At 55.7% G+C, this 26,764-nt stretch overlaps 3 protein-coding genes across 14 annotated transcripts; 2 read left to right on the top strand and 1 right to left on the bottom strand.

Annotated features, from left to right (window-relative positions):
- The first annotated feature begins 3,384 nt into the window (after positions 1-3,384).
- Positions 3,385-12,100, top strand: JPH4 (junctophilin 4). Of its 2 annotated transcripts, XM_030854600.2 has the most exons (6): positions 3,400-4,087; positions 4,617-5,167; positions 5,910-6,681; positions 9,755-9,873; positions 10,229-10,761; positions 11,691-12,100. In XM_030854600.2, the coding sequence occupies exons 2-6, from the start codon at positions 4,789-4,791 to the stop codon at positions 11,772-11,774; spliced, it is 1,887 nt and encodes a 628-aa protein (XP_030710460.1). In that variant the 5' UTR covers positions 3,400-4,087; positions 4,617-4,788; the 3' UTR covers positions 11,775-12,100. The 2 variants fall into 2 exon arrangements, with proteins under 2 accessions (XP_060150615.1, XP_030710460.1); XM_060294632.1 differs by lacking the exon at positions 11,691-12,100 and having other exon boundaries at positions 3,385-4,087; positions 10,229-11,081.
- A 143-nt stretch (positions 12,101-12,243) lies between these two features.
- Positions 12,244-23,471, top strand: AP1G2 (adaptor related protein complex 1 subunit gamma 2). Of its 9 annotated transcripts, XM_060294637.2 has the most exons (22): positions 12,244-13,858; positions 14,134-14,344; positions 14,761-14,885; positions 15,029-15,170; positions 15,297-15,393; positions 15,567-15,643; positions 15,762-15,857; positions 16,263-16,343; positions 16,637-16,735; positions 16,911-16,966; positions 17,137-17,250; positions 17,436-17,576; positions 17,661-17,715; positions 17,796-17,918; positions 19,514-19,603; positions 19,693-19,820; positions 20,304-20,408; positions 20,737-20,860; positions 20,942-21,077; positions 21,765-21,928; positions 22,153-22,251; positions 22,338-23,469. In XM_060294637.2, the coding sequence occupies exons 2-22, from the start codon at positions 14,135-14,137 to the stop codon at positions 22,437-22,439; spliced, it is 2,364 nt and encodes a 787-aa protein (XP_060150620.1). In that variant the 5' UTR covers positions 12,244-13,858; position 14,134; the 3' UTR covers positions 22,440-23,469. The 9 variants fall into 9 exon arrangements, with proteins under 9 accessions (XP_060150620.1, XP_069901049.1, XP_069901050.1 ...); XM_070044948.1 differs by lacking the exon at positions 16,263-16,343 and having other exon boundaries at positions 22,338-23,470; XM_070044949.1 differs by lacking the exons at positions 12,244-13,858; positions 14,761-14,885 and having other exon boundaries at positions 14,217-14,344; positions 22,338-23,470.
- Positions 19,956-25,849, bottom strand: THTPA (thiamine triphosphatase). Of its 3 annotated transcripts, none has more exons than XR_009563076.2 (4): positions 25,489-25,849; positions 24,569-25,120; positions 21,723-23,456; positions 19,956-20,601 (listed from the first exon to the last, which is right to left on the bottom strand). XR_009563076.2 is itself a non-coding variant. In XM_030854601.3 (3 exons), exons 2-3 carry the CDS (start codon positions 25,113-25,115, stop codon positions 23,344-23,346), a joined length of 660 nt encoding a protein of 219 aa, XP_030710461.1. In that variant the 5' UTR covers positions 25,116-25,120; positions 25,489-25,849; the 3' UTR covers positions 19,956-23,343. The 3 variants fall into 3 exon arrangements, 1 of the variants encoding a protein (XP_030710461.1); XR_009563075.2 differs by having other exon boundaries at positions 19,956-21,967; positions 22,101-23,456; XM_030854601.3 differs by having other exon boundaries at positions 19,956-23,456.
- Between the last annotated feature and the right edge of the window lie 915 nt (positions 25,850-26,764).

Here is a 26,764-nt window from a genome sequence, read left to right as displayed (position 1 = left end):
CAAGCCCTGCTGCGCAGCCCAAAAACAAAGATGTTAATTTTTAATAGCAAAAACTGTGCAAATGGCATAAAAGTGCTATGCTAGAATGGTTAAACAAATTATGCTGCATCCAAACAGTGGAATATTATGCGGCCATTAAAAATTCAAGGATGTTTTAATGACATGAAAAAATGCTTACAGTGTAATGCAAAGCAAATAAGTAGGATACAAAATTGTCTATGAATCATTTAGCTGATTATGTTAAATAAAAAATGCGTAGAAGAGAAGACGATATGAAAATACGCTCAAGTGTTTGTCAGGCGGTAAGACTATGCGTGATTTTTACCCTTGACATTGTGCTTTATTTTCCTATTTCTACAATCAGCATGTTTTACTTTTAGAAATAGGCCCCCAAATTGCATTTGTTAAAATAATACTCACTTGGGAGTCTGATAGATATTCAACTCCAAACGCTGCCATATATTAGCTGTGCAACATTGAGCAAATTAACCTCTGGGTCCCAGATTCCTCACCTATAAGACTGGCATAATGCCACCTATTTTTCAAGCCCCATTTACTGGGCATTTACTATGTACAAGGCACTAGACCAGGTGCTTTTCCCTCTGTATATAATCACACGTGCTATTCATACATGATCATTTCAATCCTCACCATAAGCTGGGGGATAGGTTAGGGTGTTCCCATTTTAGAGATACACAAACTGCAGCTTGGAAAAGTTAGGGAATGTGCTCAGGTTTACCCAGCTAGCAGGCAGTAGAGTCAGGATTCAGACTGAGGTCTGTCCATCTTTGCAAGCCCAGCTCTTGGCCTCCAGCCTGGGCTGCTCACCGCTAGGTTTTGTTGTGAGGATTGAATGAAGGAATGCAGGTGGAGGACCACCCACAGTGCAGCTCCAAGACCAGAGCTGCTTCACTTCATGTTGCTTTCCTTTTCTATGACCCCCAGGCATTGGTAAATTGTGGCAGAACAAACCAGTGCATCCTCCGAAAGGAAAAAAAAAAAAAAAGCATCTTTACCCTAAAAGAAGGGATTATAGGACCTGTAGGGACAGACCAGAGAGTGGTTGGAAAACTGCCTCTCTCAGGGCAATATGGGGGGGCTAAGACTTGTGAGCCCCACAAGTGCCAGGGTAGTTTTGCCAGTGACTTCTTCAGGGTGTCATCAGACCTATACCTTGATTTGCAGCTTAGAATTCAGTACCGACCCACCCTACCAACAAGCATCGCTCCCCACCCTCCACTTACTCTGCCATCCTTCTTCCCTAAAGAACAGGGCACACATCTCCTCAGGTCCATAGCTTTGTTTTTCTTTTCTCGTTTCCTCACAGCCCCCCCCACCCCCACTTTGTCTTTTTGGAGAAAAGGGGAATCTTAGGGTCTGAATAGTACAAGGCACTGTGTGGAGAAGAAAGGCCTGAATATCTAGGGGTGAGTGATGCGATGCAGCTGGGCCTGCCCCAGTACTCCTTCTGGATTCCTCTTCAATGCCTCTTTCCCTAGGGAGCCAGCCGAAGTTAGGTTCCACCCTATTCTCTATTTCTACCCCTGTCGTAACACAAACTACTCTAGCGTTGCTTGTTAGTTGTCTGTCTTCTCTACTAGACAGTGAGCTCCGTGAGAGCAGGCACTGCAGTGTTCACCGCTAGATCTGTAGCCCAGGGCAATGTGCCTGGTACACAGTAAACTATATAAATGTTTGATGAATGGAGAAAGGAAGGAAGGAAGGGAAGGAGGAAGGAAGAACCTCTCCACCACCACCCTTGTCCCAAGTAGACCCACAGTTGCCCTGTTCCACGCTAGGACATGTTCCATGTGCTGCGACCACATCCTTAGAAGATGTGGTCCCAGCCCTAAAGGCTTAAAATTTACATGTTTCTCAAACCTCATATCCACCTTTAGAAAAACAAAGTGCAAGGGAAATTCCTGTTTATTCCAAACCTCATGCTCTTTATTTTACCACCATAATCAAAAATAGATCTCCTGAGTTTAAGAGAGGTTCCCAAGTACAAGGAATTCTGGGAAGAATTACAGGGTTCAAAAGGTCTGAAGTCTGTTCTAATCCTAGCTCTGCCACCTCTACTGTGTGACCTCGGGTGAGTGATCTCCCCTCCTGGGCCTCAGTTCTCTTCCAGTAAAATGATGGGGTGGACCAGACCTGGTATGAAAATAAACACACTTCAGAGAATTCCTTGGCAGTCCAGTGGTTAGGACTCGGCACTCTCACTGCTGGGGCCCTGGGTTCAATCCCTGGTCTGGGAACTGAGATCCTGCCAGCGGCCAAAAAAGAAAGAAATAAAGAGAGAGAGAAAAAGAAACAAAGAAATGAAGAGGGGGAGAGAGAGAGAGAGAGAGAGAGAAAGAAAAGAAGGAAAGGAAGGAAGAAAGAAAGAAAAGGACCTGAGTGCATTTGACTACCTACCCTGTTGTAATTGGATGGTGTCCTCCTTCCTAAATGCTTAGGGGCAGGGTAGATGCAGCATCTAAGTAAGCTGAGGGGAGGGAAGACAGTATGTGCCTACTTCTGTCTGTAAACGGGAAGGCCCAGGATGTGCTGCCCCTCGGGTGAATGGTCAGGGAGCGGTGGAAGGCTGAAGAGGGCCTTGCCACGATAAGGCCCTCCCCAGATGTGTCTTTGCCTCTAGGTTTGCAAAAGAGACGACTCCAAAGCCCCAGCATCTTGATGGCGCTGCCAAACATGACCCCCTGTTCCCCATTCAAACCCAATACACCCCCTCATGTCTGCCCACCTCTGTCAGAGGGAGAACCCAGGGAGAAAGCGCTGGTGGGGGGCAGAAGGTGGTGCAGCCTGGAAAAGCACTGTGGGTCCGGGCTTCCTGGAAGGGTCCCATTTCAAGCTTGCTCAGAAAGCACAAGTGGGGAGCCTCCTGGTCCCCTGCAGCAGTTTCTTAGGGAGGACAGTGGACTTGGTGGACACAGGCGTCCAGGCCCAAAGGCTTCCTGGCTTCAGTCCAAGCAGCTGGCAGGTTCATCCTTCTCCCCAGGGCCCCGGAAACACCACTTCCGGCCCTCCAGCCCCTGCTTGGGCTCTTCCTGGCTAGATAGATGTCTCTGCCCAAGCCCGCCTTCCCTGTGCAGAGCTTTCTCCCTCCCTCACAACCCTTATTTTGCTCTCTCAGTCTCCATATCTATTTCTTCTCCCTCCTTCTCCTCCTCCCCTGCCTCTCTTCTCCTTGCCATCCCTCACCAGCCCCAGAATGGGTCTCCCTCCCTTTCTCCCTCTCCAACAGTATCTCCCCCTGCCTTAGCTCTCACCCCTGCACCTCTTTCTTTGTATTCCTCTCGCCCTCTCCCGGCCTCGCCAGCATCTCTCCTCCCCCCGCTGGCTTCGACCTCCCCCAGCCTCCCCATCTTCAGCTCAGTCTCCTCCCCCTGGCTCCTCTCCCCTCCCCTCAGCCTCACCCCACTCCCTGCCAGCATCCCAGGGTTTCTTTCCACCCTGGGGGTCTCTGTGCCTCTCATCCTCCTCTCTACTTGCCTCCTCCCTCATCGCAGGTTGAGCAGGCACCCATCCTTTTCTGCCCAGGCATCCCCGCCCCCCAACGCTGTCACCGCCACTGTCTCTTCTTCCTCGTCTTCTCCTCTCCCCACCCTCTCCTCTCCTCTCTTCTCCCTGCCCCTTTAAATCTGCCTGGCCCAGCCTCCCCCGTGATGCTGGGATGGAGCAAACATTGATTTGCGCTGGGATGGAATCAGAATTTTGATTTTTTTTTTCCTCTCCCAACCATAAGAAGAAGAAAATAATAAAAACACCCCCTCTTGATAGCCCCCTCTCTCTTCCCATCCAGCTCCCAGCTCCTCTTCCTGACCTCCATCCAAGGCAGATTTTTTTCCCCTACACTATTCTCATCTCCCCCTACCCCTGCCACCACCTCGCGCGCCCCCCACTGCCTGCTCCTCCGGCTGGGGAGAGAGGGGACTCTCTCCTGCGGCTCCCCCACCTGGGCTCTCCGGGTTGGAGCAGTCTCTCCGGAAGGGGAGGGGGCTTGTCTTGCCTGGGCGAGGTGGGAGTGGAGGTGTCCTGCCATGGATGCTGTGCCTGGGAGGCAGCCTGAGCCCCAGTCCACATGGTGAGTAACCTGCCCCCTCCCTTCTGCCCGTCTGCCCATCCGCACCCTCGCCTTTCCCCTGCAGAGCCTCCCCCATCCTTTCCCCCACCATATCCTCTGCCCACCTTGCTCCGATCTCCCCCCTATGTTTTCAACCCACCCACACCCCCGACCTTTGCCAGGGAAGCCAAAGAACCGGGGTAGAGGGGTCCTGACAGCAGCCAGGGAAGCGGGTGGCTTACGATTCTGCCCAGCCCCCTCCCAGGACACCCCCCCCCCCGCAACTGTCATCCTCACTCGATGCTTTGGGGTTCCAGGTTGGAGAAGTGGCACTCCTGCTTGGGGTTAGGACCCCAAGCCCTGGGAGGGGCCCTCTACAAGAACGGAGGATGGGGGAGCCCCGTGCCTCCAAAGCTTGGGAGCTGCTGGAAGATGCTGCTGAAGGGTGGGGGGTTGGGGGGCGGTGCTGAGGCTCCGGAGCCACTGGGCCAGGGAGCGACGGGCAAAGAGGAGGGGCCTCGCTCGCCACTTCCCCCCTCTTTCTCCGCAGCCACTCAGGATGAGGGTCCGGCCCTGCCTGCCCGCGCTGGGCGCCCCCTGCCTGGCCCCGGTCTAACTGCCCCCGCCCCCAGGCCTCGCCCGGCTCCCAGGCCCCCAGCCGGCTTCTCCAGCCCCAGGATGCGCTGAGCCACCGGGGGGCTGAGGCCGCGCCAACTACATGCATGTCCCCCGGGGGCAAGTTCGACTTTGACGACGGGGGCTGCTACGTGGGGGGCTGGGAGGCGGGGCGGGCACATGGCTACGGCGTGTGCACGGGGCCCGGCGCCCAGGGCGAGTACAGCGGCTGCTGGGCGCAGGGCTTCGAGTCACTGGGCGTCTTCACGGGGCCCGGCGGACACAGCTACCAGGGCCACTGGCAGCAGGGCAAGCGCGAAGGGCTGGGCGTGGAGCGCAAGAGCCGCTGGACGTACCGCGGCGAGTGGCTGGGCGGGCTGAAGGGGCGCAGCGGTGTGTGGGAGAGCGTGTCCGGCCTGCGCTACGCCGGGCTCTGGAAGGACGGCTTCCAGGACGGCTACGGCACCGAGACCTACTCCGACGGAGGTGCGGGGCCCTGCCCACTACTGTCTGTCTGCTCGTCCGCGTGCGCCTCCCCGCTGGCCTGCCCCGCGTATGCCTTCCCCAGCCATACAACCCCCGGTGCCCCGCTGTTATCCTACACGCCTCCCCTATCAATATGCGCCCCTGCGCCCATCTTTCTGCCCTCTCCTCCCATCATCACACACGCCTTCCTTATTTGTCTGTCCCCTGCCTGATTTTCCCTCTCCCCAATCTGCCTGCCCTCACCCCTTCCCTGTCTGCCTGAGCCTCACACCCCGCATCTACCTAACCCTCACACACACCCTGTCTGCCTGTCCCACACACCTCCCCTCTCCACCTGCCTGTCCCTAACACCTCTGCTCTGCCTGTCCCCTCACATTTCCTCAGTCAGCCCTTGACAATTCTCTTTGCTTGTCATATGCCATCTATACACCCCCGTCAACCTGTCCCTCACACCCTCTGGACTGTCTGTCCTTCACACACCCCAGCCTGTCTGTCCCTCCCCCTTTCCCCTGTCTACCTGCACGGCCCTAATCCACGGATCTCCCACTCCCTGCCTGTCTTCCCTCTGCTCTTCCACACCTTCCGACCCCACCTGGCCTGTCCCCGGCTCCTAGTGCCCTTCCCCGACCTCCACGCCAGTTGCTCCCACCCGACTCTTAGGCTTCCAGGGGCGCATGGGGCTGGGGGTGGCAAGGAGCGGCGGGTCCTGACTCTTTCTCTCCCTCCTACCCGCCCCGCGCAGGCACCTACCAGGGCCAGTGGCAGGCTGGGAAGCGCCACGGCTACGGGGTGCGCCAGAGTGTGCCCTACCATCAGGCGGCGCTGCTGCGCTCGCCCCGCCGCACCTCCCTGGACTCGGGCCACAGCGATCCCCCGACGCCGCCCCCGCCCCTGCCCCTGACCGGCGACGAAGGAGGCAGCCCGGCCTCCGGCTCCCGGGGAGGCTTCGTGCTGGCCGGGCCTGGGGATGCTGACAGCGCGGCCTGCCGAAAGCGCACCCCCGCGGCCGGCGGGTTCTTCCGCCGCTCGCTGCTGCTCAGCGGGCTTCGGGCGGGCGGGCGCCGAAGCTCCTTGGGCAGCAAGAGGGGCTCCCTGCGCAGCGAGGTGAGCAGCGAGGTGGGCAGCACGGGACCCCCAGGCTCCGAGGCCAGCGGGCCCCCGGCCCCGGCGCCGCCCGCCCTCATCGAGGGCTCGGCCACTGAGGTGTATGCGGGCGAATGGCGCGCCGACCGGCGCAGCGGCTACGGCGTGAGCCAGCGCTCCAACGGGCTGCGCTACGAGGGCGAGTGGCTGGGCAACCGGCGGCACGGCTACGGGCGCACCACCCGCCCCGACGGCTCCCGCGAGGAGGGCAAGTACAAGCGCAACCGGCTGGTGCACGGGGGGCGCGTGCGCAGCCTTCTTCCTCTGGCCCTTCGGCGGGGCAAAGTCAAGGAGAAGGTGGACAGGGCCGTCGAGGGCGCCCGTCGAGCCGTGAGCGCTGCCCGCCAGCGCCAGGAGATCGCCGCTGCCAGGTGGGCACCCGGTGCAGAGGCCGTAGCGGGGTTAAAGGGAGAAGGTACCCTGGGGATAAGGAAGGGGGCGATGCCTAAAGGAGGGAGGACCAAGACACAAGGCCTAGGGCCCGGTGGGGAAGAGCAGGCCTAGGGCCAGGCATTTGTAGCCCTGGGTATTTGAGGTGTTTATATCTGAGGCTACAGGTGGACGTGGGTGTAACTGTGGGTGGCTGGGTATTTGAGGAAAGCCCTGTTAGACTGTAAGCGTGTCTCAGTGTCTTTTGTGGGGATGTGTGTCGTTGTGTGTGGGAGTAGCAATGAGCGCTGCCTTGTGCCGGCCCAGGAAACCTCTTGGAACTCAGACATGTCGCTAGTCTTCCTCTTCTTGTAGCTGATCCGGCCTCCAGGACTCTGCTGCTGGGAGCAGCAGCCCCCAGCAGAGAGACAGGGAGCGTACATTAGTAACCACATCCAAGCCAGCCCACAGTCTGCTATCATTTCAGCCTTAGGCCTTGGGAAGGTCTAGTTTGTACAGCTGATCTATCCACCTGAAAAGATAGTCCCTCTCAGCTTTGTCTCTTCTGCCTCCCTTAACCCAACGGATAAAGGTTGAAGGGGAGGAGACTTGCCTATAAATGAAATTTTCTTTCTGCAAATCAGATTACATTTCATGCATCAGGAACCTCATTATCTAAAGCAGTGCAGTCCAGTAGGAATATAATGTAAGCCTAGTACATAATTTTGAATCTTCTAGTAGCTGTATGAAAAAATTACAAAGAAACAAATGAAATTAATTTAAATAATATATTTTTATTTAACCCGATATATCCAAAATATTATCATTTCAACCTAAAATCAATATGAAATAATTAAGGAGAGATTTTACATCCCCCCTCCCATTTTTCTTAAGTCTTTGAAATCTAATATGTATTTTGCACTTAGAGTACATCATTCAGTTTAGACTCGCCACATTTTAAGTGCTTAATAGCTGCATATGGCTTGTGACTAAAGAAAACCAAAAATCTATTTGTGAGGAGTTCGTAAGCCCCTGATTTATACAATTTACACATAGGAATTTTTAGATATTGGTTTTTCTTTAAAAGGGAGGGCACAGTTGAAGGATCTTGTTTGAATTTGAGAGTGTTTCAGAGGATGAAAAGTCAAGATACGTCCAAATATGCTTCAGTGAGTTTGTAAAATGGGTGACAAGGGGTGTGTGTGTGTGTGTGTGTGTGTGTGTATGTGAGTGAGTAAACAGGTCATATCCAGAGTAGATGCCTGAACCAGAGAATGTCTATCTGTAGATATATCCAAGTGTCTGGATGGTTAGAGTCCAGGGCCTTAAGCCAGGGAAGGGGGAGGGCAGAGCACCAGGGAGCACTTCAGGCTGGATGGAGAGTGGGCATGTGCAGGAAAAACTGATCTCAGTAGCCAGAAAGATCAGGCAGTGGGAGGAGGCTGGTTGGTCTCCCCAGCAACAGGCCTGGCAAACCTGATTGGCTGCTGGTTGCCATGGAAACAGCAGGGCCCCAGCAGTAGGTGCCTCTGCCAGGTAGCCTGAGCCTGGCCTGATGCCTGAGCACTGACTGGGTCTACTGGCTAGGATTTGATCAACCATACCCTCCAAAGTCAAAAATACAGGACCTTGTCAATGTTGCAGTTTCTTGGCTGCCAACAGAACTCAATGCAACCCAAAACTGTGATCCTCATCCCCTGCCTTAAGCTCTGAGACCAGCTCAGTTTCAGGACAGGGCTAGGCATATAGATCCTGAAAGCCCTAAGACAGAAGAGCAGGGTTATCTGAGATCCCTCCAAGCAGGTTCTAAAGGTCTTGACCCACCAGGTTTGAGGGGAGGAGGCTGACCATATCTCCCAAGGTATATAGAGAGGAAGTAGACCTAAGATGACAGGGGACACCATGACCCTTCTCCCTACCCCCATACGTAGATTGCTTTCTTAGACCAGATACAACAGGCCCAGGGCCAGAGGGAGTCATGGGTCTTGATGCATTCAAGCCCCTGGCAAGTATATCTGATTACCTCTACCTCTGATCCTTTACGCCCCACCTTCAGTCAAGATTACAGAACTAATTTAGTAATTACAAGGCATCGGGGTGGGATAGGGAGGGTTGGAGGGAGACGCAAGAGGGAGGAGATATGGGGATATGTATATGTATAGCTGATTCACTTTGTGATACAGCAGAAACTAACGCACCATTGTAAAGCAATTATACTCCAATAAAGATGTTAAATAATAATAGTAATTACAAGGCATCTATGATTAACAGCAGAAGGTAAAAGGGAAGGGAAAATTGAGGAAACATCTGACATCAGATGGAGAATTGAGAAAAACCAGAGGGGAAAGGATTGATAATGCTTCAAGGTTACCTGTAACTAAGGAGCAGAGCAGGGTTGAAGGGGGGTTGTGGAAGGGAGATGAAGAGCTCACCTCTTAGAAGGTGTAATCACAATGGTGAGAAAGCATGCATGTTAGCAGGGAGAGGGAATAGACAGTAGCAGAAAGGGCAGACCCACCCTTACTCCAGTTCCAGAGCTCAGAAATGAGGAAATGGGGCGGGGGGGCAGTGGCAGTGATCGGGGGCAGGGAGAACGATGTGATAACAGAAGTGGCTGAAGAAAACAAGATGTAAAATTCTCATAACAAGAGGTAGCAACACAGCAAAGAGGCATAGCTTGTGAGCACCAAGCAGGTGCAGCCGCAGAGAGATGTGCTAAGAGAGTGAGGCCTCATTTGTCACTGGGAGGGAGCAGGACAGGGATGGAATAACAGAGTTGAGGGCAGTGGGGAGGGCCTGGCCCTGCAGCTGGAGGAAGGGAAGTGTTACTACTGGATGGAATGGTGGAGGGAGTGAGAGAGGAGCAGGAAGGTGTGATGACAGCAAGCGTGGCCCAGATCTAGGGGAGGAAACCGAAGGCCGGCTGCCCTGCCGGGGAAGGGGAGCAGCTGGCAGAGTGTGAGCAAGGGTGAGGAGTCCAGAGGTGAGCTCAGATCTGGGGGGTGTGATGCAGTGGGGACCTGGGCCAAGGGACTGGAGTAGGTCTGTTAAGACAGTGTCCCTGGAACCCAACAGGGCAGCAGACGCCCTTCTAAAGGCAGTGGCAGCCAGCAGTGTCGCCGAGAAGGCTGTGGAGGCAGCTCGAATGGCCAAACTGATAGCCCAGGACCTGCAGCCCATGTTGGAGGCCCCAGGTGAGGCGTGGGCAGCCTGGGGCAGGGCCGGGGGAGGGGGTGGCTTCCTGGGGAGCTGGGGGGCCTGGGCATGGAGAAAGGGGAAGGGAATCCCTGCAGGGGACGGGGGCGGGAAAGGCCAGGGTATGAGGATCTACGGGGACAGGGGGTGGGGACCAGGCCCAGCTGTTTGAGGAGCGAAGTAGGAATTTATGAAATAGGGTCATAGGACTAGGGGGTTGGGGTCTGGCAATGAGAGGCTGTAAACCTGGGGGTACCAGAGTCCTGGGAGGCGCCCAGGCAGGGGGATACAGCTGTAGCTTCTGCAGCCCAAGGCCAGTTCATCCCCTCTGATTCTTAGCTATCCCTGCCCCAGGCCGCAGACCCAGGCAGGACTCAGAAGGTTCTGACACAGAGCCCTTGGATGAGGACAGCCCTGGGGTGTACGAGAATGGACTGACCCCCTCAGAGGGCTCCCCTGAACTGCCCAGCAGCCCTGCCTCCTCCCGCCAACCCTGGCGACCCCCTGCCTGCCGGAGCCCACTGCCTTCTGGAGGGGACCGAGGTCCCTTCTCCAGCCCCAAAGCTTGGCCTGAGGAGTGGGGGGGCCCCGGTGAGCAGGCAGAAGAACTAGCTGGCTATGAGGCAGAGGATGAGGCTGGGCTGCAGGGACCAGAGCCCAGAGATGGCTCCCCACTCCTCGGAGGCTGCAGCGACAGTTCCGGAAGTCTTCGAGAGGAGGAAGGGGAGGATGAAGAGCCCTTGCTCCAGATGAGGACCCCAGGGCGCTCGGAGCCGGAGCCCACAGCCTTGCCAGTCCTGAGGGGCCTGTCCTCGAGGGGTCCTGAAGCCGGGTGCCTGATGGAAGAGGCTGAGGAGGCTGCTGCGTCCGAGAGGCCCGCCCAGCCGGTGAGAGACCCTCCCCTCCCCGACTCTGCCCTGTGCCCTCTGAGTCTCCCATCCTTCCTGGTCCCTCTTCTCCTCAAAGCCTGGCCTCTCATCCTTTCCAGACTTCTCTCTGATCCCCTGAGGGGCTTTGATTTGCACTTAGCTTCCTTTTTGCCTGCCCCATCTTGGACTATATCCCACCTCAAAAAAATAGAGAATTTGCAAGCTGGAAGGAACCTTAGAGACCTTCACGTCCAACTCCCTCATTTGACACACGGGAGGACTGAGGCACTTACAGTAACTCACCAAGGTTACGAATAATTAACAGTACAGCCAGAACATCTTTGCCTGCTCTCCTTTCATATCATTTCCGGCTCCTGGTTTCCTACTCCACCTCCACCCCCACCTCCACACTTTCTCTCTTTGGTGCCCAGAAATAAAAAAGGAAAAGCTTGTTCCCTCCCTACCCTGACTCTCCCTCCCTCTCCTGGGAAGAAGAGAAATAGGGAAGAAGGCAGAAAACAGGGAGGGGTGGAGTTTCCCCAGTACCCTCCACTCTGATTGGACTCCAGGCCTTCTCCTGTCTCCTAGCAACCACATCCTCACCCCTTCATCCCCTCTCTGCTTCACTGCAGTAAAGGCTGCTGCTGCCAACGTCTGATACTAAGGCCAGGCACCTTCTGCCTGGGCCACGTGCTGCAGGGAGGGGAGTGGAAGGAGAAGGGAGGATGGGCTGACTTGAGGGAGCCAGAGGGAAGGTGGGGCCCTGCCTGGGAGCAGAGGAACGTTTTGCAATCCAAAGCAAAGGTTGGAGATTTCCCTGCTCTGGCCTCTGAGGAGAGGTGCCTGGGACCCTTCTGCTCTGCCACCTCAGCCAGGGCAGGAAGGTGGGACCCGTCGCTGGACCCGGTCCTCAGGCACTGAGACTGCATTTTCCCCCATCTCTCTAGGGAGCTGCCAACCCGTTGGTGGTGGGAGCCGTGGCCCTCCTGGACCTCAGCCTGGCATTCCTGTTCTCCCAGCTCCTCACCTGAGGCTCCTGCCTGGCCTAGTTCTGGCTTTGGTTTGCTGCCTCTTCACTCCTCTGACCTGCCTTTTTCTCTTTTCTTCCTCCTGGTTGTTTTTTCTCTTTTCTTTCTCTTCTCGCTTCCCTTTCTTTTCTGTCCCCCTCTGGTTTTCTCTCTTGTTTTTTCTTTCCCTCTCTCCTTTCAGATTCTCTCATCCCTCCTGGCTCTGTCTCCGTCCTCCTCACTCCCTTCCCCACCCACCTCTTCTCTCTCCCTTCTCTCCTCTCTCTAGATTGTTTACATATGAAGGGCTTTTCTCGCTCAGAGTCGCTCTCTTCTCTGAGACACACAATTCTAAGTCAGACCATTGCCCCACACCCTCCCTGCCTTTTCTTTAGACCTGAACTTGGATGAGGGTTGGGGTTTGGTGTCCTGAGGAGTCTCCCAGAAGCTGAGCAGAAAGGAAGGAGAAAATGGAGAAGGGGTATACTCTAGACGGGAGAAGACTGTATCCTGGGCGAGGCACTGGCCGTGCTGCTGTGACTCCCTGACCCAAGGGGCCTGGCGTCCCTCTGAGGCCTAGTGATAAAGCTGGAGGGGGTGCAGCCTCCATCTCTGACGTTGGAGGATCCTACCTCACCTCCAAGCACTGAGCTGGGTTCTTCCCGAGCTCCATCCTTCCCTGAAGGAGATGAGGGGAAGGAAAAGTAGGATGGCTCCCCAGCATCTTCTCCCTCTTTCTTTCCTCAACAGCCAGCCCCTCATCCAACCCCCTAGGGTGGCATGCCACGTCAAGAGCAACGTGTAAAGGAAAGAGAATGTCCAATGCGGCCAAGCCCACCCTCTCCCACCTTTCTCTCTCCCCCTAAAAGTTTGTTTGGTTGGTCTGGACTCACGTGTGGCCTTTGATTAAATTTCTAAGGGACCTGAAGGAGGCATTTCTACTGCAGAGGGTTAGAGGCACCTGAGCAAGGACCCCACTCCCCAACTCTGGCAGTAGTGGCTGGGAAGGCATTTCTGGAGAACAAACCAGACAAGCTAATAAGAAATCACAGGGCAGCAGAAGCTGTTTAGTAGTCCCTAAGTGGGTTATATCCCTTCCCCCATCATATCAGAATCTTGTGAAATGGGAAACCAACAGAAGGAGGGGATCAAAGGACTCCAGTCTCTCACACACTTTCCAGGCACAGCAGAGGTGAGAGTCAAACCCGGGCGAGAGGTGGGTGGAGAGCCCTGTTTGAGGTTGTGGCTGATCCCTGGTACTAGCTTTTCCCCTGGGGGCAGGAAGCCCTAGGAAGAGGGTACTGTAGGGTCCCCAGAGGATCTTTCCTCCCTCCCCTGCATGAGGCAGAGGCAAGCTGCCTGCCAACCCCCTCCCTCAAGGAATGGCCTTGCCTGGGAATGCCCACCACACACAAACTCTTCTTTTTTTCTAGTCAAACTCTGTTTACTCCTTGGCCTGCCTCCCTCTTCCTCCCCTCTCAACCTTTACTTCTAATTTGTATTTCATGGAATTTGGGATTGAAGTTAAACTACAACAGTGCCACCAACACCAAGTCTTGCAGGAAAAAAAATATACAAAGAAATTTAACAAAAAAAAATATATTAATAAAAAATTTCAAAAAAAGGGGGGGGAAATTGTCCTCTCCTTTGGGTGTGATGGCTTGAAACCAAGCTCTCAGAGGCTCTCCGGGTAAAGGAGCCCTCTTGGGGACCCCCAGGCCTGTTATTACACTCTCGCCGGCCCTAAATAATTAAGAGTTCTTTCCCCTCAACTCCAAACCAGGAAGGCCTGAGCTAGAGGATTCAAGATTGCTCTGCTGGTCGGCTCAGGAGGGGCGGGGTCCCGTGATGGGGGCGGGGAGAGGGAAGGACCAAACCAAGTGCCAACGCTCGACGGGGCTAGTACCAGGAAGCGCTGTGGGGAGAGGAGCGGAGTTGAGACTGAAGCCAGGTGAGGCTGGCGTTAGGGCTGGCGTCCTGGTGTGGGGAAGCTGAGGCCGCCTGAGAAGTGAACGGCGGTTCCGGAGGAAGAAAAAGCGCTGGGCTCTAGAAGGAAGGGAATGGCTAACCTAGAGATGGGAAACCAGGTGTACACGGAGGGAAAAGAGGTGGGGCGGGGGGGGGGGGAAATAGGCGGGGTTCCGGCGCATGCTCGGTAGCAACGGGCGTGGAGTGGGGCGGGGACGCATGCGTAGTGGAGGTCTCCTCCCGCGGTGAGGAGGGGGCGGAATTTGGGGACCCGCGTGGGGAAAGGGCTCAGTTTTAGGGTAGCGGTGGGACCCAAGCCCTCAGGAACTTGGTACAGGGCAAGCCTGTGCAGAAAGGCCAGACGCTTCCAGCCGGAGGGTTAAAGCCCTCTCCGCTCCCGGGCTTTGCCCCCCAGGATGGTGGCGTCCTCGTCCTTGCTGAAGCTTCAGGATCTAATCCAGGAGATTCGTGAGGCCAAGACCCAGGCCCAGGAGCGGGAGGTGATCCAAAAGGAGTGCGCCCACATCCGGGCCTCCTTCCGCGATGGGGACCCTCTGCACAGGCACCGCCAGCTGGCCAAACTGCTCTACGTCCACCTGTTAGGCTACCCCGCCCACTTTGGACAGGTACCGGGCAGGGACGCCTCCCTTCTAAGTTTGATGAGAGAAGCTAGTGGAGCACCGTCTCGGACCCCCCCACCTATTTGTGTCCCGATTTCTCTATTCTACAAAGCTTCTGAGCCCTCACAGTATGCACCGCAGACCTCCTTCCGCAGTATAACCCCAACTGGTCATCAGCTGGGCTGAACCCTTCATTCTCTGGCCAGCGCCATTTAGGGCACTTCCTCCTCTCTTCCCATCCTCCTGTTTCCTTGCAACTACCCACTAGCTGAATCTCCTAGACCTCTCTTCTTGTTGACAGGAGGGTCATGGGATATGCTGCCCTCACAGATTAATCTGGTGTAAAGGAGGAAGATGGAAAAGGGACGTTAGTGCCTCTGGTTTCACCCCTGCCCCTTCCTGGTCTGCCCCCTTCCCTGTAGATGGAGTGCCTGAAACTGATCGCCTCCCCCAGGTTCACAGACAAGAGGGTGGGCTACCTGGGGGCCATGCTTCTACTGGATGAGAGGCAGGATGCCCACCTGCTCATTACCAACAGCATCAAGAAGTGAGAGAGTTCTGGGAAGCGCTTGGAATCAGGGAGATGGGAGAGTGGGGAACTGGGAAATCCCAGGGGGTTGCCTGCTGTAGGTACTGGGAAGGGCTGGCTTTTTCAGAGGCTTGACTGACCATCCTCCCAAAACTGTGCAGTGACCTGAGCCAAGGGATTCAGGCTGTACAAGGCCTGGCCCTGTGCACTCTGAGTGCCACGGGCTCTGCTGAGATGTGCCGGGACTTGGCCACTGAGGTGGAGAAACTGCTCCTGCAGCCTAGCGCCTATGTGCGCAAGAAGGTGAGATGGCAGGTTCTAGGCACTTGCGCCTCCAGAAACTGTCCCCTGTCTGCCACGTGGCAGAGGTGTGGAGGGCAGTCCATCCCAGCAGACCCCTGCCCCTTCTGAGACCCCTGACCTCTGCAGGCTGTTCTGACTGCAGTGCATATGATCCGGAAGGTCCCTGAGCTCTCCAACATCTTCCTCCCACCCTGTGCCCAACTGCTTCATGAACACCACCACGGTAAGGCCATGGGGCTCCTCGTCCCCTGCCTCAGCTCTGGCTGTGGACAGAAGGGAAACGTGGGATGGGAACAGCAGCTCCTAGGAGAAGGGTAGCACGTGCACACAAACACACGCACGCAGTAGACTCCCCTGTACTCCGGCCCACCACTCACTTCCCCCGCCCTGACCCAGGCATCCTGCTGGGCACCATCACGCTGATCACAGAACTCTGCGAACGAAGCCCTGCGGCCCTCAAGCACTTTCGAAAGGTGGGCTGGCGAAGGGGTGGGCCCCGGGCCAGGAAGAAAAGGGCAGTAGGGTTGGAATGGGGCTGAAGATTGAGAGGATTAGGAAGAATCCTCAGACCAGGCACTGCCCTCTCTCCAGATGGTGCCCCAGCTGGTGCACATCCTCCGGACTCTGGTGACGACGGGATACTCCACAGAACACAGCATATCTGGAGTCAGCGACCCCTTCCTGCAGGTGGGCTGACCCTTCCCTGCTATATCCCTAGAACAAAGAGCTTAGTAAGCCCATGGCTAGTGGTCGCTTCCCAGAGAACACTTGGGCTCAGTCAGTGTCTTGGGCGGGAGGGTGGCAGGCACCAGGTTCTGCCAGGACCATTGTGGGGAGGGGGATGCCTGAAGGCCAGAAAATCCAGTTTGGTAACAATATGTTTAAAAAGCCTGTCCTCAAATCCCTTGGCCTCACACACCTCTGAACCCTTCCCAGGGCCCAAGGGACCAGTGGAGGTGGGGGAAGGGCCAGGGAGGTTCTCGGGAACCAGCCAAACCCCTCACAACGCTCTCCTCAGTGCTGGACTTTTCTCCTCAGCCCCACGACTCCTTCCCCTAAGAACCCCCCCCCCAACCTTTAACCCAATTTCAGGTCCAGATACTTCGTCTGCTTCGGATTCTGGGCCGGAACCACGAGGAGAGCAGTGAGACCATGAATGACTTGCTGGCCCAGGTGGGGGTGGGGTTGCCAGTTAAGTGTGTTGCTCTGTGATCCCACTGGCCCTGCGCATCCCTCACACGACCACTCACCATGCGGTGGCCATATGATAACGTCTCCATTTCCCTCTGGACCGGGATCTCCCTGAGGACAGGGACACAGTCTGTCTCAGTGCAGTAGCCCCTGGCACATAGCGGGAGCTCAGGGAACCTTGTTAGCTGTTTGAGGGGTGATATGATGGAGACCTTTCAGAGACCTGAGGAGAGGACGGAGCCCCTTAGAATGCATCTTCTCTCGCATCCACACAGGTAGCCACGAACACAGACACCAGCCGAAATGCGGGCAACGCGGTCCTGTTTGAGACGGTGCTCACCATCATGGACATTCGCTCTGCAGCAGGCCTGCGGGTACCCTTCCGTGTGCCCCTCCCCCCTGGGGCCCCTCCCACCCGCCCCAGCCAGGCAGAAAGGTCCTGTTCACTGGTTTCTCCTCCCCACCCTGGTCATCCTGTGCCACGCAGTCCCCACTCCTGAATGAGCAGGTTGCTCCTTCCCTGACTGTCCCCAACCTCTGCCTCCATAGGTTCTAGCTGTAAACATTCTTGGCCGCTTCCTGCTCAACAGTGACAGGAACATTAGGTAATAGGCCCAGGTGTCTGGCTGGGCTGTGTCACTGAGCCCTGGGTCCTCTGCCCTCCTTCTTCCAGAGTCTCCGGATTCACCAGCCTCTTATTCCTATACCCAGGGCAGGACGGGGTGGGGGAGGGCTGACGGCCATGGCATGACAGGGCCTCTCCTGCTCTGGCCAGGTACGTAGCCCTGACGTCCTTGCTGAGGCTGGTGCAGTCTGATCACAGTGCTGTGCAGCGGCACCGCCCCACCGTGGTGGAATGTCTACGGGAACCTGATGTGTCCCTCAGCCGGTGAGCAGGACAGAGGAACGAGAGGGCGGGGCAGAGGGCCCAGCACCTGGTGGCCAAGACCCAGGCCAGCTCAGAGCAGCTGGAGAAAGGGGACTAAGGAGACAGGTGCCTGGGGAAGCGGGGGCCTGAGGCATGTCATAGGGTGACCTGGGTTACCTTGTATAAACACACCTCTCTCCTGCCAGGCGGGCCTTGGAACTGAGCCTGGCTCTGGTGAATAGCTCCAACGTGCAAGCCATGACACAGGAGCTGCAGGGTTTTCTGGAGTCCTGCCCCCCTGATCTACAGGCCGACTGTGCCTCAGGCATCCTGCTGGCAGCAGAGAGGTGAGGGGATGGGTGCCCAGGAGGCAGAGAGGGTGGAATCCAGGGACCGTCAGCACCAGGACTGAAGAGCCATATGTCCCCTAGGTTTGCCCCAACCAAGCGGTGGCACATAGACACCACCCTACGTGTGCTGATGACGGTGAGGCGGGGGCTGGACTGAGAGCTGGGCGGGAGCATGCAGGGTTCACCACACTGACTCAGCCACGTTCACCCCTCCAGGCAGGCACCCATGTGCGCGATGACGCAGTGGCCAACCTGACCCAGCTGATTGGGGGCGCCCAGGAGCTCCATGCCTACTCTGTGCGCCGTCTCTACAGCGCCCTGGCTGAGGACATCTCCCAGGTACTGCTCCCACCACCAGGCCTGGGGCTGCCCAGCCCTTCCTGGGCCACCTGCTCCATATATCTGATTCCCAACTGTTTTTCCCTCAGGGTCACAGCTCTCTACTTAGCAGAGGAGACACTCAAAGACAGAGCCCTGTTTGTAGTTAGAACACCTGGACTTCTGTCCTGGCTCTGACACCTACTGTCTGTGCAACCACAGATGACTCATTTACCTTCATGCTAGGTCCACTCCGCATTCTACCCTGCCTATCTCCCGGAGCTGCCTTGATCAAATGAGATAGATAAAAGCTCTTTCTGCATGTATTAGGTTTTTTTTTTTTTTTTTTTAATGTGGGATCTTAGTTCCCAACCAGGGATCGAACCCGTGCCCCCTGCATTGGAAGCATGGCATCTTAACCACTGGACTGCCAGGGAAGTCCCCCATAGGTATTTTTTTGGCTGCGTTGGGTCTTTGTTGCTGCGCGTGGGCTTTCTCTCTAGTTGCAGCGAGCGGGGGCTACTCTTCGTTGCGGTGTGCGGCTTCTCATTGCAGTGGCTTCTCTTGTTGTGGAGCAGGGCTCTAGGGCACACAGGCTTCCGTAGTTGTGGCATGCGGGCTCAGTAGTTGTGGTTCATGGACTCTAGAGCGCAGGCTCAGTAGTTGTGGCGCACGGGCTCAGTTGCTCCGCGGCATGTGGGATCTTCCCGGGCCAGGGCTCGAGCCCATGTCCCCTACATTGGCATGCAGATTCTTAACCGGTGTGCCCCGGTTTTATTATTACCTTGAATGCTGAGTGAATTCACAGATGCCAACCAGTATAGCCCCCTTTCCATATTACTTTAGTAGGCTAGGCAGAAACCACCCACCCCTTTCTCAAGGGAGGACCCCCCGTCACTTCTCCCCATCCTTGCTGCACCCCTTGTGGTTAGGCCATGTAGGTTTGTTTTTGTTTTTGCATTACTTTCAGAATTTTATTCTAGGATACTTTTTTAAATTGAAATATAGTTGATTTACAATATTGTGTTAGTTTTAGGTGTACAACAAAGTGATTCAGTTATACATACATATTTTAAGATTACTTTCCATTATAGGTTATTACAAGATATTGAATATAGTTCCCTGTGCTATACAGTAAATCCTTGCTTATTTATTTTACATATAGTAGTTTGTATCTGTTAATCCCATACTCCTTATTTATCCTTCCCACTCCCCCTTCCCCTTTGGTAACCATAAGTTTGTTTTCTATGTCTGTGAGTCTGTTTCTGTTTTGTATATAGATTCATTTTTATTACTTTTTAGACTCCACATACAAGTGATATCATACAATGTTTGTCTTTCTATGTCTGGCTTAATTTAGTACGATAATCTGTAGGTCCATCCTAGGCCATGTAGTTCTGAAACTTGGCCACCAGAGGGCAGAGGAAGCCCAGGAGCCAGGACAGAGCTGGGAGCGAATTAACAAAACTGCTCATAACTGCTCCCTGTGCTGAGGCCCCTCCCTTTCCCCACCCCTCCAAACTCCACCATCTCTGCACTGCCTAAAGGATGTCATGGGGTCTGGAAGTGAGGAGGGGACATAGACACAGGCCCATCATGTTTCTCATCCCATGCAGCAACCGCTGGTGCAGGTGGCAACCTGGTGCATCGGGGAATATGGGGACCTCCTGCTGGAAGGGAGCTGTGAGGAAACTGAGCCCCTGCAGGTAGGTCCTGCATTGAGGATACACTGAGGAGGGACATACCAGGGGAGGCAGGGCTGGCCCCAGGGTCACTCCCTGTGTCCCCCTGGAAGGTGGAGGAAGAGGAGGTGTTGGCACTGCTGGAAAGGGTGCTGCAGTCCCATATGTCCCTGCCGGCCACCCGAGGATATGCCCTCACAGCCCTCGTGAAGCTCAGCACCCGGCTCCGTGGGGACAACAAGTAAGAGTGGGTCCCAACCCCTCCCACAGAGCCTCTTCTTGGTGCCTCCATTGAGAGATGTCCCTTCACTGTGCCCCCCAGTTTCTGAGTTTCTGTCCAGGCCCACACCCCGATCCCCACTCCTCCGTCCTTAGCTTCTTCCTTTTTTTTTTTCTTTTTGCAATATGCGGGCCTTTCACTGTTGTGGCCTTTCCCGCTGCGGAGCACAGGCTCCGGACGCGCAGGCCCAGCGGCCATGGCCCACGGGCCCAGCTGCTCCGCGGCATGCGGGATCCTCCCGGACCGGGGCACGAACCCGCGTCCCCTGCATTGGCAGGCGTACTCTCAACCACTGCGCCACCAGGGAAGCCCAGCTTCTTCCTTTTGAGCCAAGAATCATGGGTATCTCCGTGGTCTGTGGGGCCTCTTCCTTTCTTGCCGCATCCTGAAGGTGAAGGGCATGGCAGACGAGCCTTCCCACTCACGCACCACCCTGCGGCCCAGCCGCATCCGCCAGGTTGTGTCCATCTACAGCAGCTGCCTGGACGTGGAGTTGCAGCAGCGGGCGGTGGAGTATAACACCCTCTTCAGGAAGTATGACCACATGAGGTGTGTGCGCCACTCTGCCGCAGTGTGGGACCCAACCCCTGGCCCGCTCCCCACTGTCCCTTTCTGGGTGGAGGGGTCTCATCCTCACCTGTGTCCTTCCTCATCCAGTCAGAGCCTCCTACTCACAGTTCACTGAAGCTAAGTTGGCTTCCCACCATCCTTGTTCATCTGAAGGCCAGCAAGACTGTGCCACCTTAGGAAATCAGAGGGGCACTTCTGACCCACCATGTGCCCAGGACTCCCCGTGTTCTTACCCCTCCTCCCACGTGCCTCTTGCGCAAAGCCCAGGGTCTACCCAGAGGGATACACCTGCATTCCATCCTCCCAGGGCTGCCATCCTGGAAAAGATACCTCTTGTGGAGCGAGGTAGCTCTCAGGTTGATGAGGAAGCAAAGGAAAGCAAAGAAACAGCCCAGCTTTCGGAAGCAGCCCCTGTCCCCACAGAACCCGAGGTGAGGAGGCCGGGAGTCCCAGGGGGAAGAGCATGGTCCAGCTTCCATACCCAGCCCTGACACTTCTGCCCTCTCCCCTAGGCCTCAAAGCTCTTGGATCTGTTAGATCTCCTGGATGGCCCTTCTGGGGACGCCCAGCACCCTCCCCCTCTGGATCCCACCCCAGGAGGCACTTTGATACACCTCCTCAACCTTCCCTGTGCTCCCCCACCCCCTGGTAAGCCTCAGCAAAGGGGAGATGTCTTAAAGAAGGGGCGGTGGAAACAGGCTGCTTCCCCTTCTAAGCCAAGGACAGGTTGATACCCTCTTCCCTGCTGTGTACCCCCATCACATCCCCATCTTAGTAAAAGGCTTCATTACATCATGCCAGTCTCCTCCTGGACACCCTCCAGTATCTTCCCTTTGTTCCAGACTTCTTACCCTGGCCTGCGGGCCCTGCTTCCTCCCTGCCCACCTCACATGCTTTCCCACTACCCGCTCCACTGGCCCCCTCTCAGCTCCTCAGGCCCTCTCACCTCAAGCCCTTGGCGTTCCTATTCTTTTCACATGGAATGTCCTTTCCCCAGCACATCAATATGACTGGCTCATTCTCAACCTTCAGGCCTCAGCTAAACTGTCAGATGCCTTCCCCTACCTCTCCTATTTCAGTTAGTTCCCCCCAGTTATCCTGGCATAGTTTGCTTCCTTCAGAGCACCAATTACAGTCTGTGATTGTCTTTCTTGTTTATTGTTTCTCTCCCCCCGACTAGGCTGTTAGCTCCATCAGAGGCCGCATCTTCTCCACTCTGTCACTAGCATCTCGAGCAGGGCCCTGCACCCAATGGGTGCTCGTTCAATTTTTACTGAATGAGTGAACCGTTACCTTCAGCCCATACGCTGAGCCACTTCTTTCTCCCTGCTGTAGCTCCCATCCCACATCTCAGAGTGTTTGAGCGCGAAGGACTACAGCTGGATCTTTCTTTCGTTCGACCCCCTGGAACCCCTACTTTGCTGTTGATCACTGTCACTGCCACCAACACCTCAGGGGGTGATGTCACCCACTTCATCTGCCAGGCCGCTGTGCCCAAGGTTTGTAGAAGACTGGGATTCAGAGGTGGCCTTGGTACTCTAGGAGAAAAGGCCACTAAGTAGAGGAGGTGGATGGGGGAGAGGATGAGATGAGAAGGGAGTGACTTGCAGAGACAGGCACGTGGGGAGTTATGGGAAGAGGGTTGAAAACTGTTGGGTGTGGAGGGGTTACCTGAGCCCAGCCAGCTCCCTGCGGTGTGCTCCATCCAACCTCCTGTGTTCAGAGTTTCCAGCTGCAGCTACAGGCTCCCAGTGGGGACACAGTTCCAGCTCAGGGTGGCCTTCCGATGACCCAGCTCCTCAGAATCCTCAATCCTAAGAAGGTGAGCTCCAGGAGCCCCTCGAGGCTAAGACCCAGTGAAGGGGGAGTCACTGGCGCTTACCCTGGTCTCTGCTCTCCTATTCCTAGGCCCCCTTGCGGCTGAAGCTGCGCCTCACCTACAACCACTTTGGCCAGTCGGTGCAGGAAATCTTTGAGGTGAACAACTTGCCTGTGGAGACGTGGCAGTAACTCGGCCTCCACTCACAGCCTGAAACCCTCCTGCGTCCCCAAGCCCAGGGGAGCCGCTATCTGAGGACAGCCAGCAGGTGGCACTCTGGTCCTGTACTTGCCACTGGGGTGGGGGGGCTGCCCCCAACCCTACAAATAGTGAAAGCCCAATAAAGCCTGAGGGGGGAAGCCATATTTGAGGTAGAAAACGTGTGTGAAGCACAGCCAGGGAAGAGCCTTCTTACACAGGAAGTAGGTATCTTGCCCTAAGCCTTTGGAACTGGTTTCAACAAAGAAAGGTTTTCTTTTTACCCCTTTCCAGGCTGGGGGGCAAATGTGCCCCTAAACTTCCACAGGAGGCACTCTACCCTCTGGGCCAGAGCAGGGCACAGGGGCAACATCAAACCAGAATTTCTAGATTTCTAACAGGGACTCCCACCCATTTCCCCAGCCTTCTGCTATTCCCCGTACCCCAGGGCAGGGAAATCCCTGCTGCCTCCCCTCATCTCTAACTCAGCTGTAAGGCGGTTTAGGAGCCGCTGGCAGAATCAATGGCATCGACCAAGGGAGGGAGGGTGGCAAGGGATTTTCCTGTGCTTAACTACTGATCACGGCTAAGTGGAAATCCTATAAACACGAGCGGAAATCAATGGAGGCTGCTTAGCGGCCAGGGGAGAGGGGCGGCCCACAGATTGCATCTGACGGATGAGGGAGAGGGGGCAGCCAGGGAGGGCTCCAGGAAGGATAGCTGAGGGTAGGGGGAAGGAACAGGCGGAGCTGGAGAGAGAGGAGTCACCGCGGGAAGGGGAGCCAGAGAGGAAGAGGCACAGTGAGCCCAGGAATGAACCTCATTCGACCCGGAGCTTTCTTCCCCATCGGGCAAGTGACACCCTAGCCCAGTGTCACGTCTGGATCTTCCAGTCCCCTAAGGCTTCTCTGTGGAGCTGTACACTTCTAGCAGGCGCTGATAGTCCTGAGGCCGGAAGCGCTGTAGGTACACAATCAGCTTGGCAGGTGCCGTCTCCTGCGCCAGCACACCTACAGGCAAAAGGAGAATGAGCAGAGAACCAGACAGAGCCGAAAATGCTTTGACTCTCCCTGCCCACGCAGCTGGACCCCAAAGTTGTTTCCAAGGCAGCACTGGGATTCCGAACACCGTCCAACCAGCTTCTCTAACTTGCCAGCCCACTCCCTGATTAGCCTAGGGAAGCGGGGCCTAAGAGGGCCACTTGAGGCAGCAGTGGGCCTGGGAAGCCAAGCATGAGCCTCTCCTCCAGCAAGAAGTGGTGAAAGGCACTCAGGCACCATGAAGACAGAGGGTGCCTCAATAGCGACTCATTTCAATTACTGCGTCTGCCCCCCAATCAAGATTAAAGCCTATCCAGCCAGGCCAAAGCTCATTAGCTTGGTAATGAAGCACATGCAGAGATGCACACAGAGAGAGAAACCAAGGGATGTAGGAAGAAGAGACGCAGCTACAGCCATGGGCTGGGATTCACGGGGAATTCTAGCCTGTGTGCTGTGGAGTCACAATAAGCCAGTGTCTGAATGTTAGTGCCTGGCAGCATGCCGGGCAGATAGCAGGGAACTCGCTGTGGGTTTGCTGGGGAGGCAAGAGCAGCGTTCCAGGGGTGTAAGGCCCGACGGCATGCACGACACTATACTCCTGTGGATGAACTGTGTACAAGGGAGCTAAGCCTGGGAATGGAAAAACTAATCTGCTAACGTTTGCCCCACAGTCACATAGACACAACGTTCTCGCCTTTTACTCAAGCCAATAGGACAAATTAAATGAGGATTTAGTTGTAAAAGTGAGAGGACAGGAGTTGGGGGAAGGAAGGATGGATGGAAAGATGGAAGAGGAGAACTGACAAAGAGAACTGAAGGACACTTGCAGTGACTAGAGGTATGAGAACTACATGAGACAACGACTGGGATGGATTAGAGACACATGGAAGGATTCAATCCAGGTTAGACAACTACTGCAAAAGAGGAAACCGGATTTGATAGAGCCCTAAGCAAACCGGGTCCTCTAGAAAATTGCTGAAGTAATTCCCCAGAAATAGCCTCGAGACCCTCCCCACTAACTGGCCCAGCGGGTACACCCAGAAGAGGAGCAAGGGAAGCACAGAAGGGCCTGTCTCCCTCACCAAGCATGCTGCTGAGGCTGTGGATCTTCTCCAGGGCAGCTGGGACTTCGGCCTCCTCTTGCACCAGGGCCTCTACCTCACCCACAGCGTAGCCAAAGTCAGCTGTATCCAGGTCCACCCTGAGCGGCCGCTCCTCTTCATCAGCTCCGCGCGGCACCAGTTTCCAGGCACTACGCTTAGTCACAAAACTAGCTACTTCCTGCAGCCCCAGCGGGCCCAGCACATCAGCCACGCCTCCAGCCCCCGGGACTTCAGCCCTCAGCACCTCACAGAGCTGGGCCACAACTGCAGGCTCAGCTGTGAGTTCCATGTACTTAGTGTGGGGTCCTGAAACACTTGCTGCTCCGGGACATTTGAGCTCCCATCCACTGCCCTCTCGCTGTCGGAGCCAGTAGTCAGCCCGCATGAGGCCCAGCTCAGGGGTGTCATAGTAGCTGTCTCGGAAAGTGACTCGGCGCTCCAGGGTACCCCCCAATTCCTGCAGCCGCTCCTCTGTGCCAGGGCTGGGAACGAACTTTCGCTCCACTTCAATCAGGCCCTGGGCCATGCTACCTGCAATCAGTCAATCAACAAACATTGGCTGAGCTCCCAAAGACCCCTACCCCCGGAAGAAGTTAGGAAGCGCACACACTGTCACAGGGCTCTCTGTTGGGGGCCCTTCCTCCCTGCCTCTGTGACGGATGGCCCCTTCTTGTCTCTGATGTTCTAAGGTTCAGCAATAGGGATAAGTCTCCAGTTAGACCCCTTCCACTGCTGAAAATGCCCTCAATCCAAAGGGCTCTCTAGAAAGCATGTGTAGCGAGTGTCCTTTCAACGCGCCCGCTAGACACCATGCTACCCCGGGAGGACGGCGGCTCACTGCCGGTGGCGACCCCGCCCGATCCCCCCACAGCAACGGCCAGCGGAGCCTCGGGTCTCACCTCAAAGCCCCAGGATCTCCCTCTCGCGGGACCTGGAGAAGGGGGAAGGGAGCCCACGCCACGCCCGCGAGGAATGCCGGGAGCAGTTCCTGGCCCCGGACCTCGGCCCGGTTCTCTGCACACCCGGGAGATCCCGGCACAAGCGGCCATGTTAGGCCCGCTGTGGCGAAGCCGACGGCAGGCCGGGGCCCGACAAGCCTGCTAGCTTATGGGAGGCCGCAACCTCCGCGGTGGGCCGAGAGAGAGGCCATCTCCCTGCGCTCTGCTTCTCTTCCCAGACCCCTGCCGCTCTCGGGGGTGGGGGCGGCCCGGCTCTCAGGCCGCCGGCTGAGTCGGCACCCTGGGGCCCGGGTGCATGATGGGAGTTGTAGTTCCAAAGGGAGACTTTGCTTTCTTGCCCCACCCGTCGCTATGGTGACAGGAAAGCTGCGATTAACGCCAGCGGGACTCGACCTAAAGTTGAGAGAGTCGGATGGAAAAGGAGCTGAGGCCCCAGTCCTGTCTCCAACCCCCTCACCCCGTTGGCGGATGGGCCTGGAATACAAGCCACTCACTCAGACGCTGTCCAGCAAATATTTTATTAACTAGTATGGTGTCCCACTGAATGCAGGCCAGTGGGAATGAGCTAGGAAAAAAAAAAGAAGGATAACTAAGACCAGTACAGCTATTCTAGACTCTGGAGTTTTAAAGGGGAGTTAATACATCCCCATGAATGTTCAGGAGAAGGGTGGATGGGAGACTTTCTGTAAGAGGAGGAAGTGATATTTTGGATGAAAACTAAAGACATGATGGAATTTCAACGGTTGGAGACCAAGATGGTGACAGGAACAGCATGAGCAAAGGCTCAGAAGATGGAGAGCACCTGGCCCATGTGTAAGAGGAAAGAAATGAATCTAGAAATACACTTGAGGGCAGGCTGGAAAAGGTTTTGAGTGTCAGACTGAGGAGTTTGTCCAGCGGCCCCTGAGCAGGCTTTGTCAGGAATAGGAGAAATACTTATGTTCATTTAAAATATAGGAAGACATGAGAATGGCCCTTTGCTTTGGGAGACGAAATAGAGAAGGCTTCTTCTCCTTACTCCCTCCCAGGGCTATGATTAGCTGGAGGCATCAACTGCATGTCTGATTCTTTGAGTAAGGTAGCTTGCTGAAGAACAGTGGCTCTTGTCAGCTCCTGGGCCTGCTCCTAGGATGGGTGCGAAGTGCTAGGTTCTCAATACCTGTCCTCTCCCCAGTATGTTTCTGGAAACACGTGACCCATGGGAGGTACTGTGGAG

Source organism: Globicephala melas, chromosome 2 (genome assembly GCF_963455315.2).
Source record: "Globicephala melas chromosome 2, mGloMel1.2, whole genome shotgun sequence".
Lineage (NCBI taxonomy): Eukaryota > Metazoa > Chordata > Mammalia > Artiodactyla > Delphinidae > Globicephala > Globicephala melas.
Note: the sequence above shows the minus strand (reverse complement) of the source record. Positions and strands in the feature narration are given on the sequence as shown.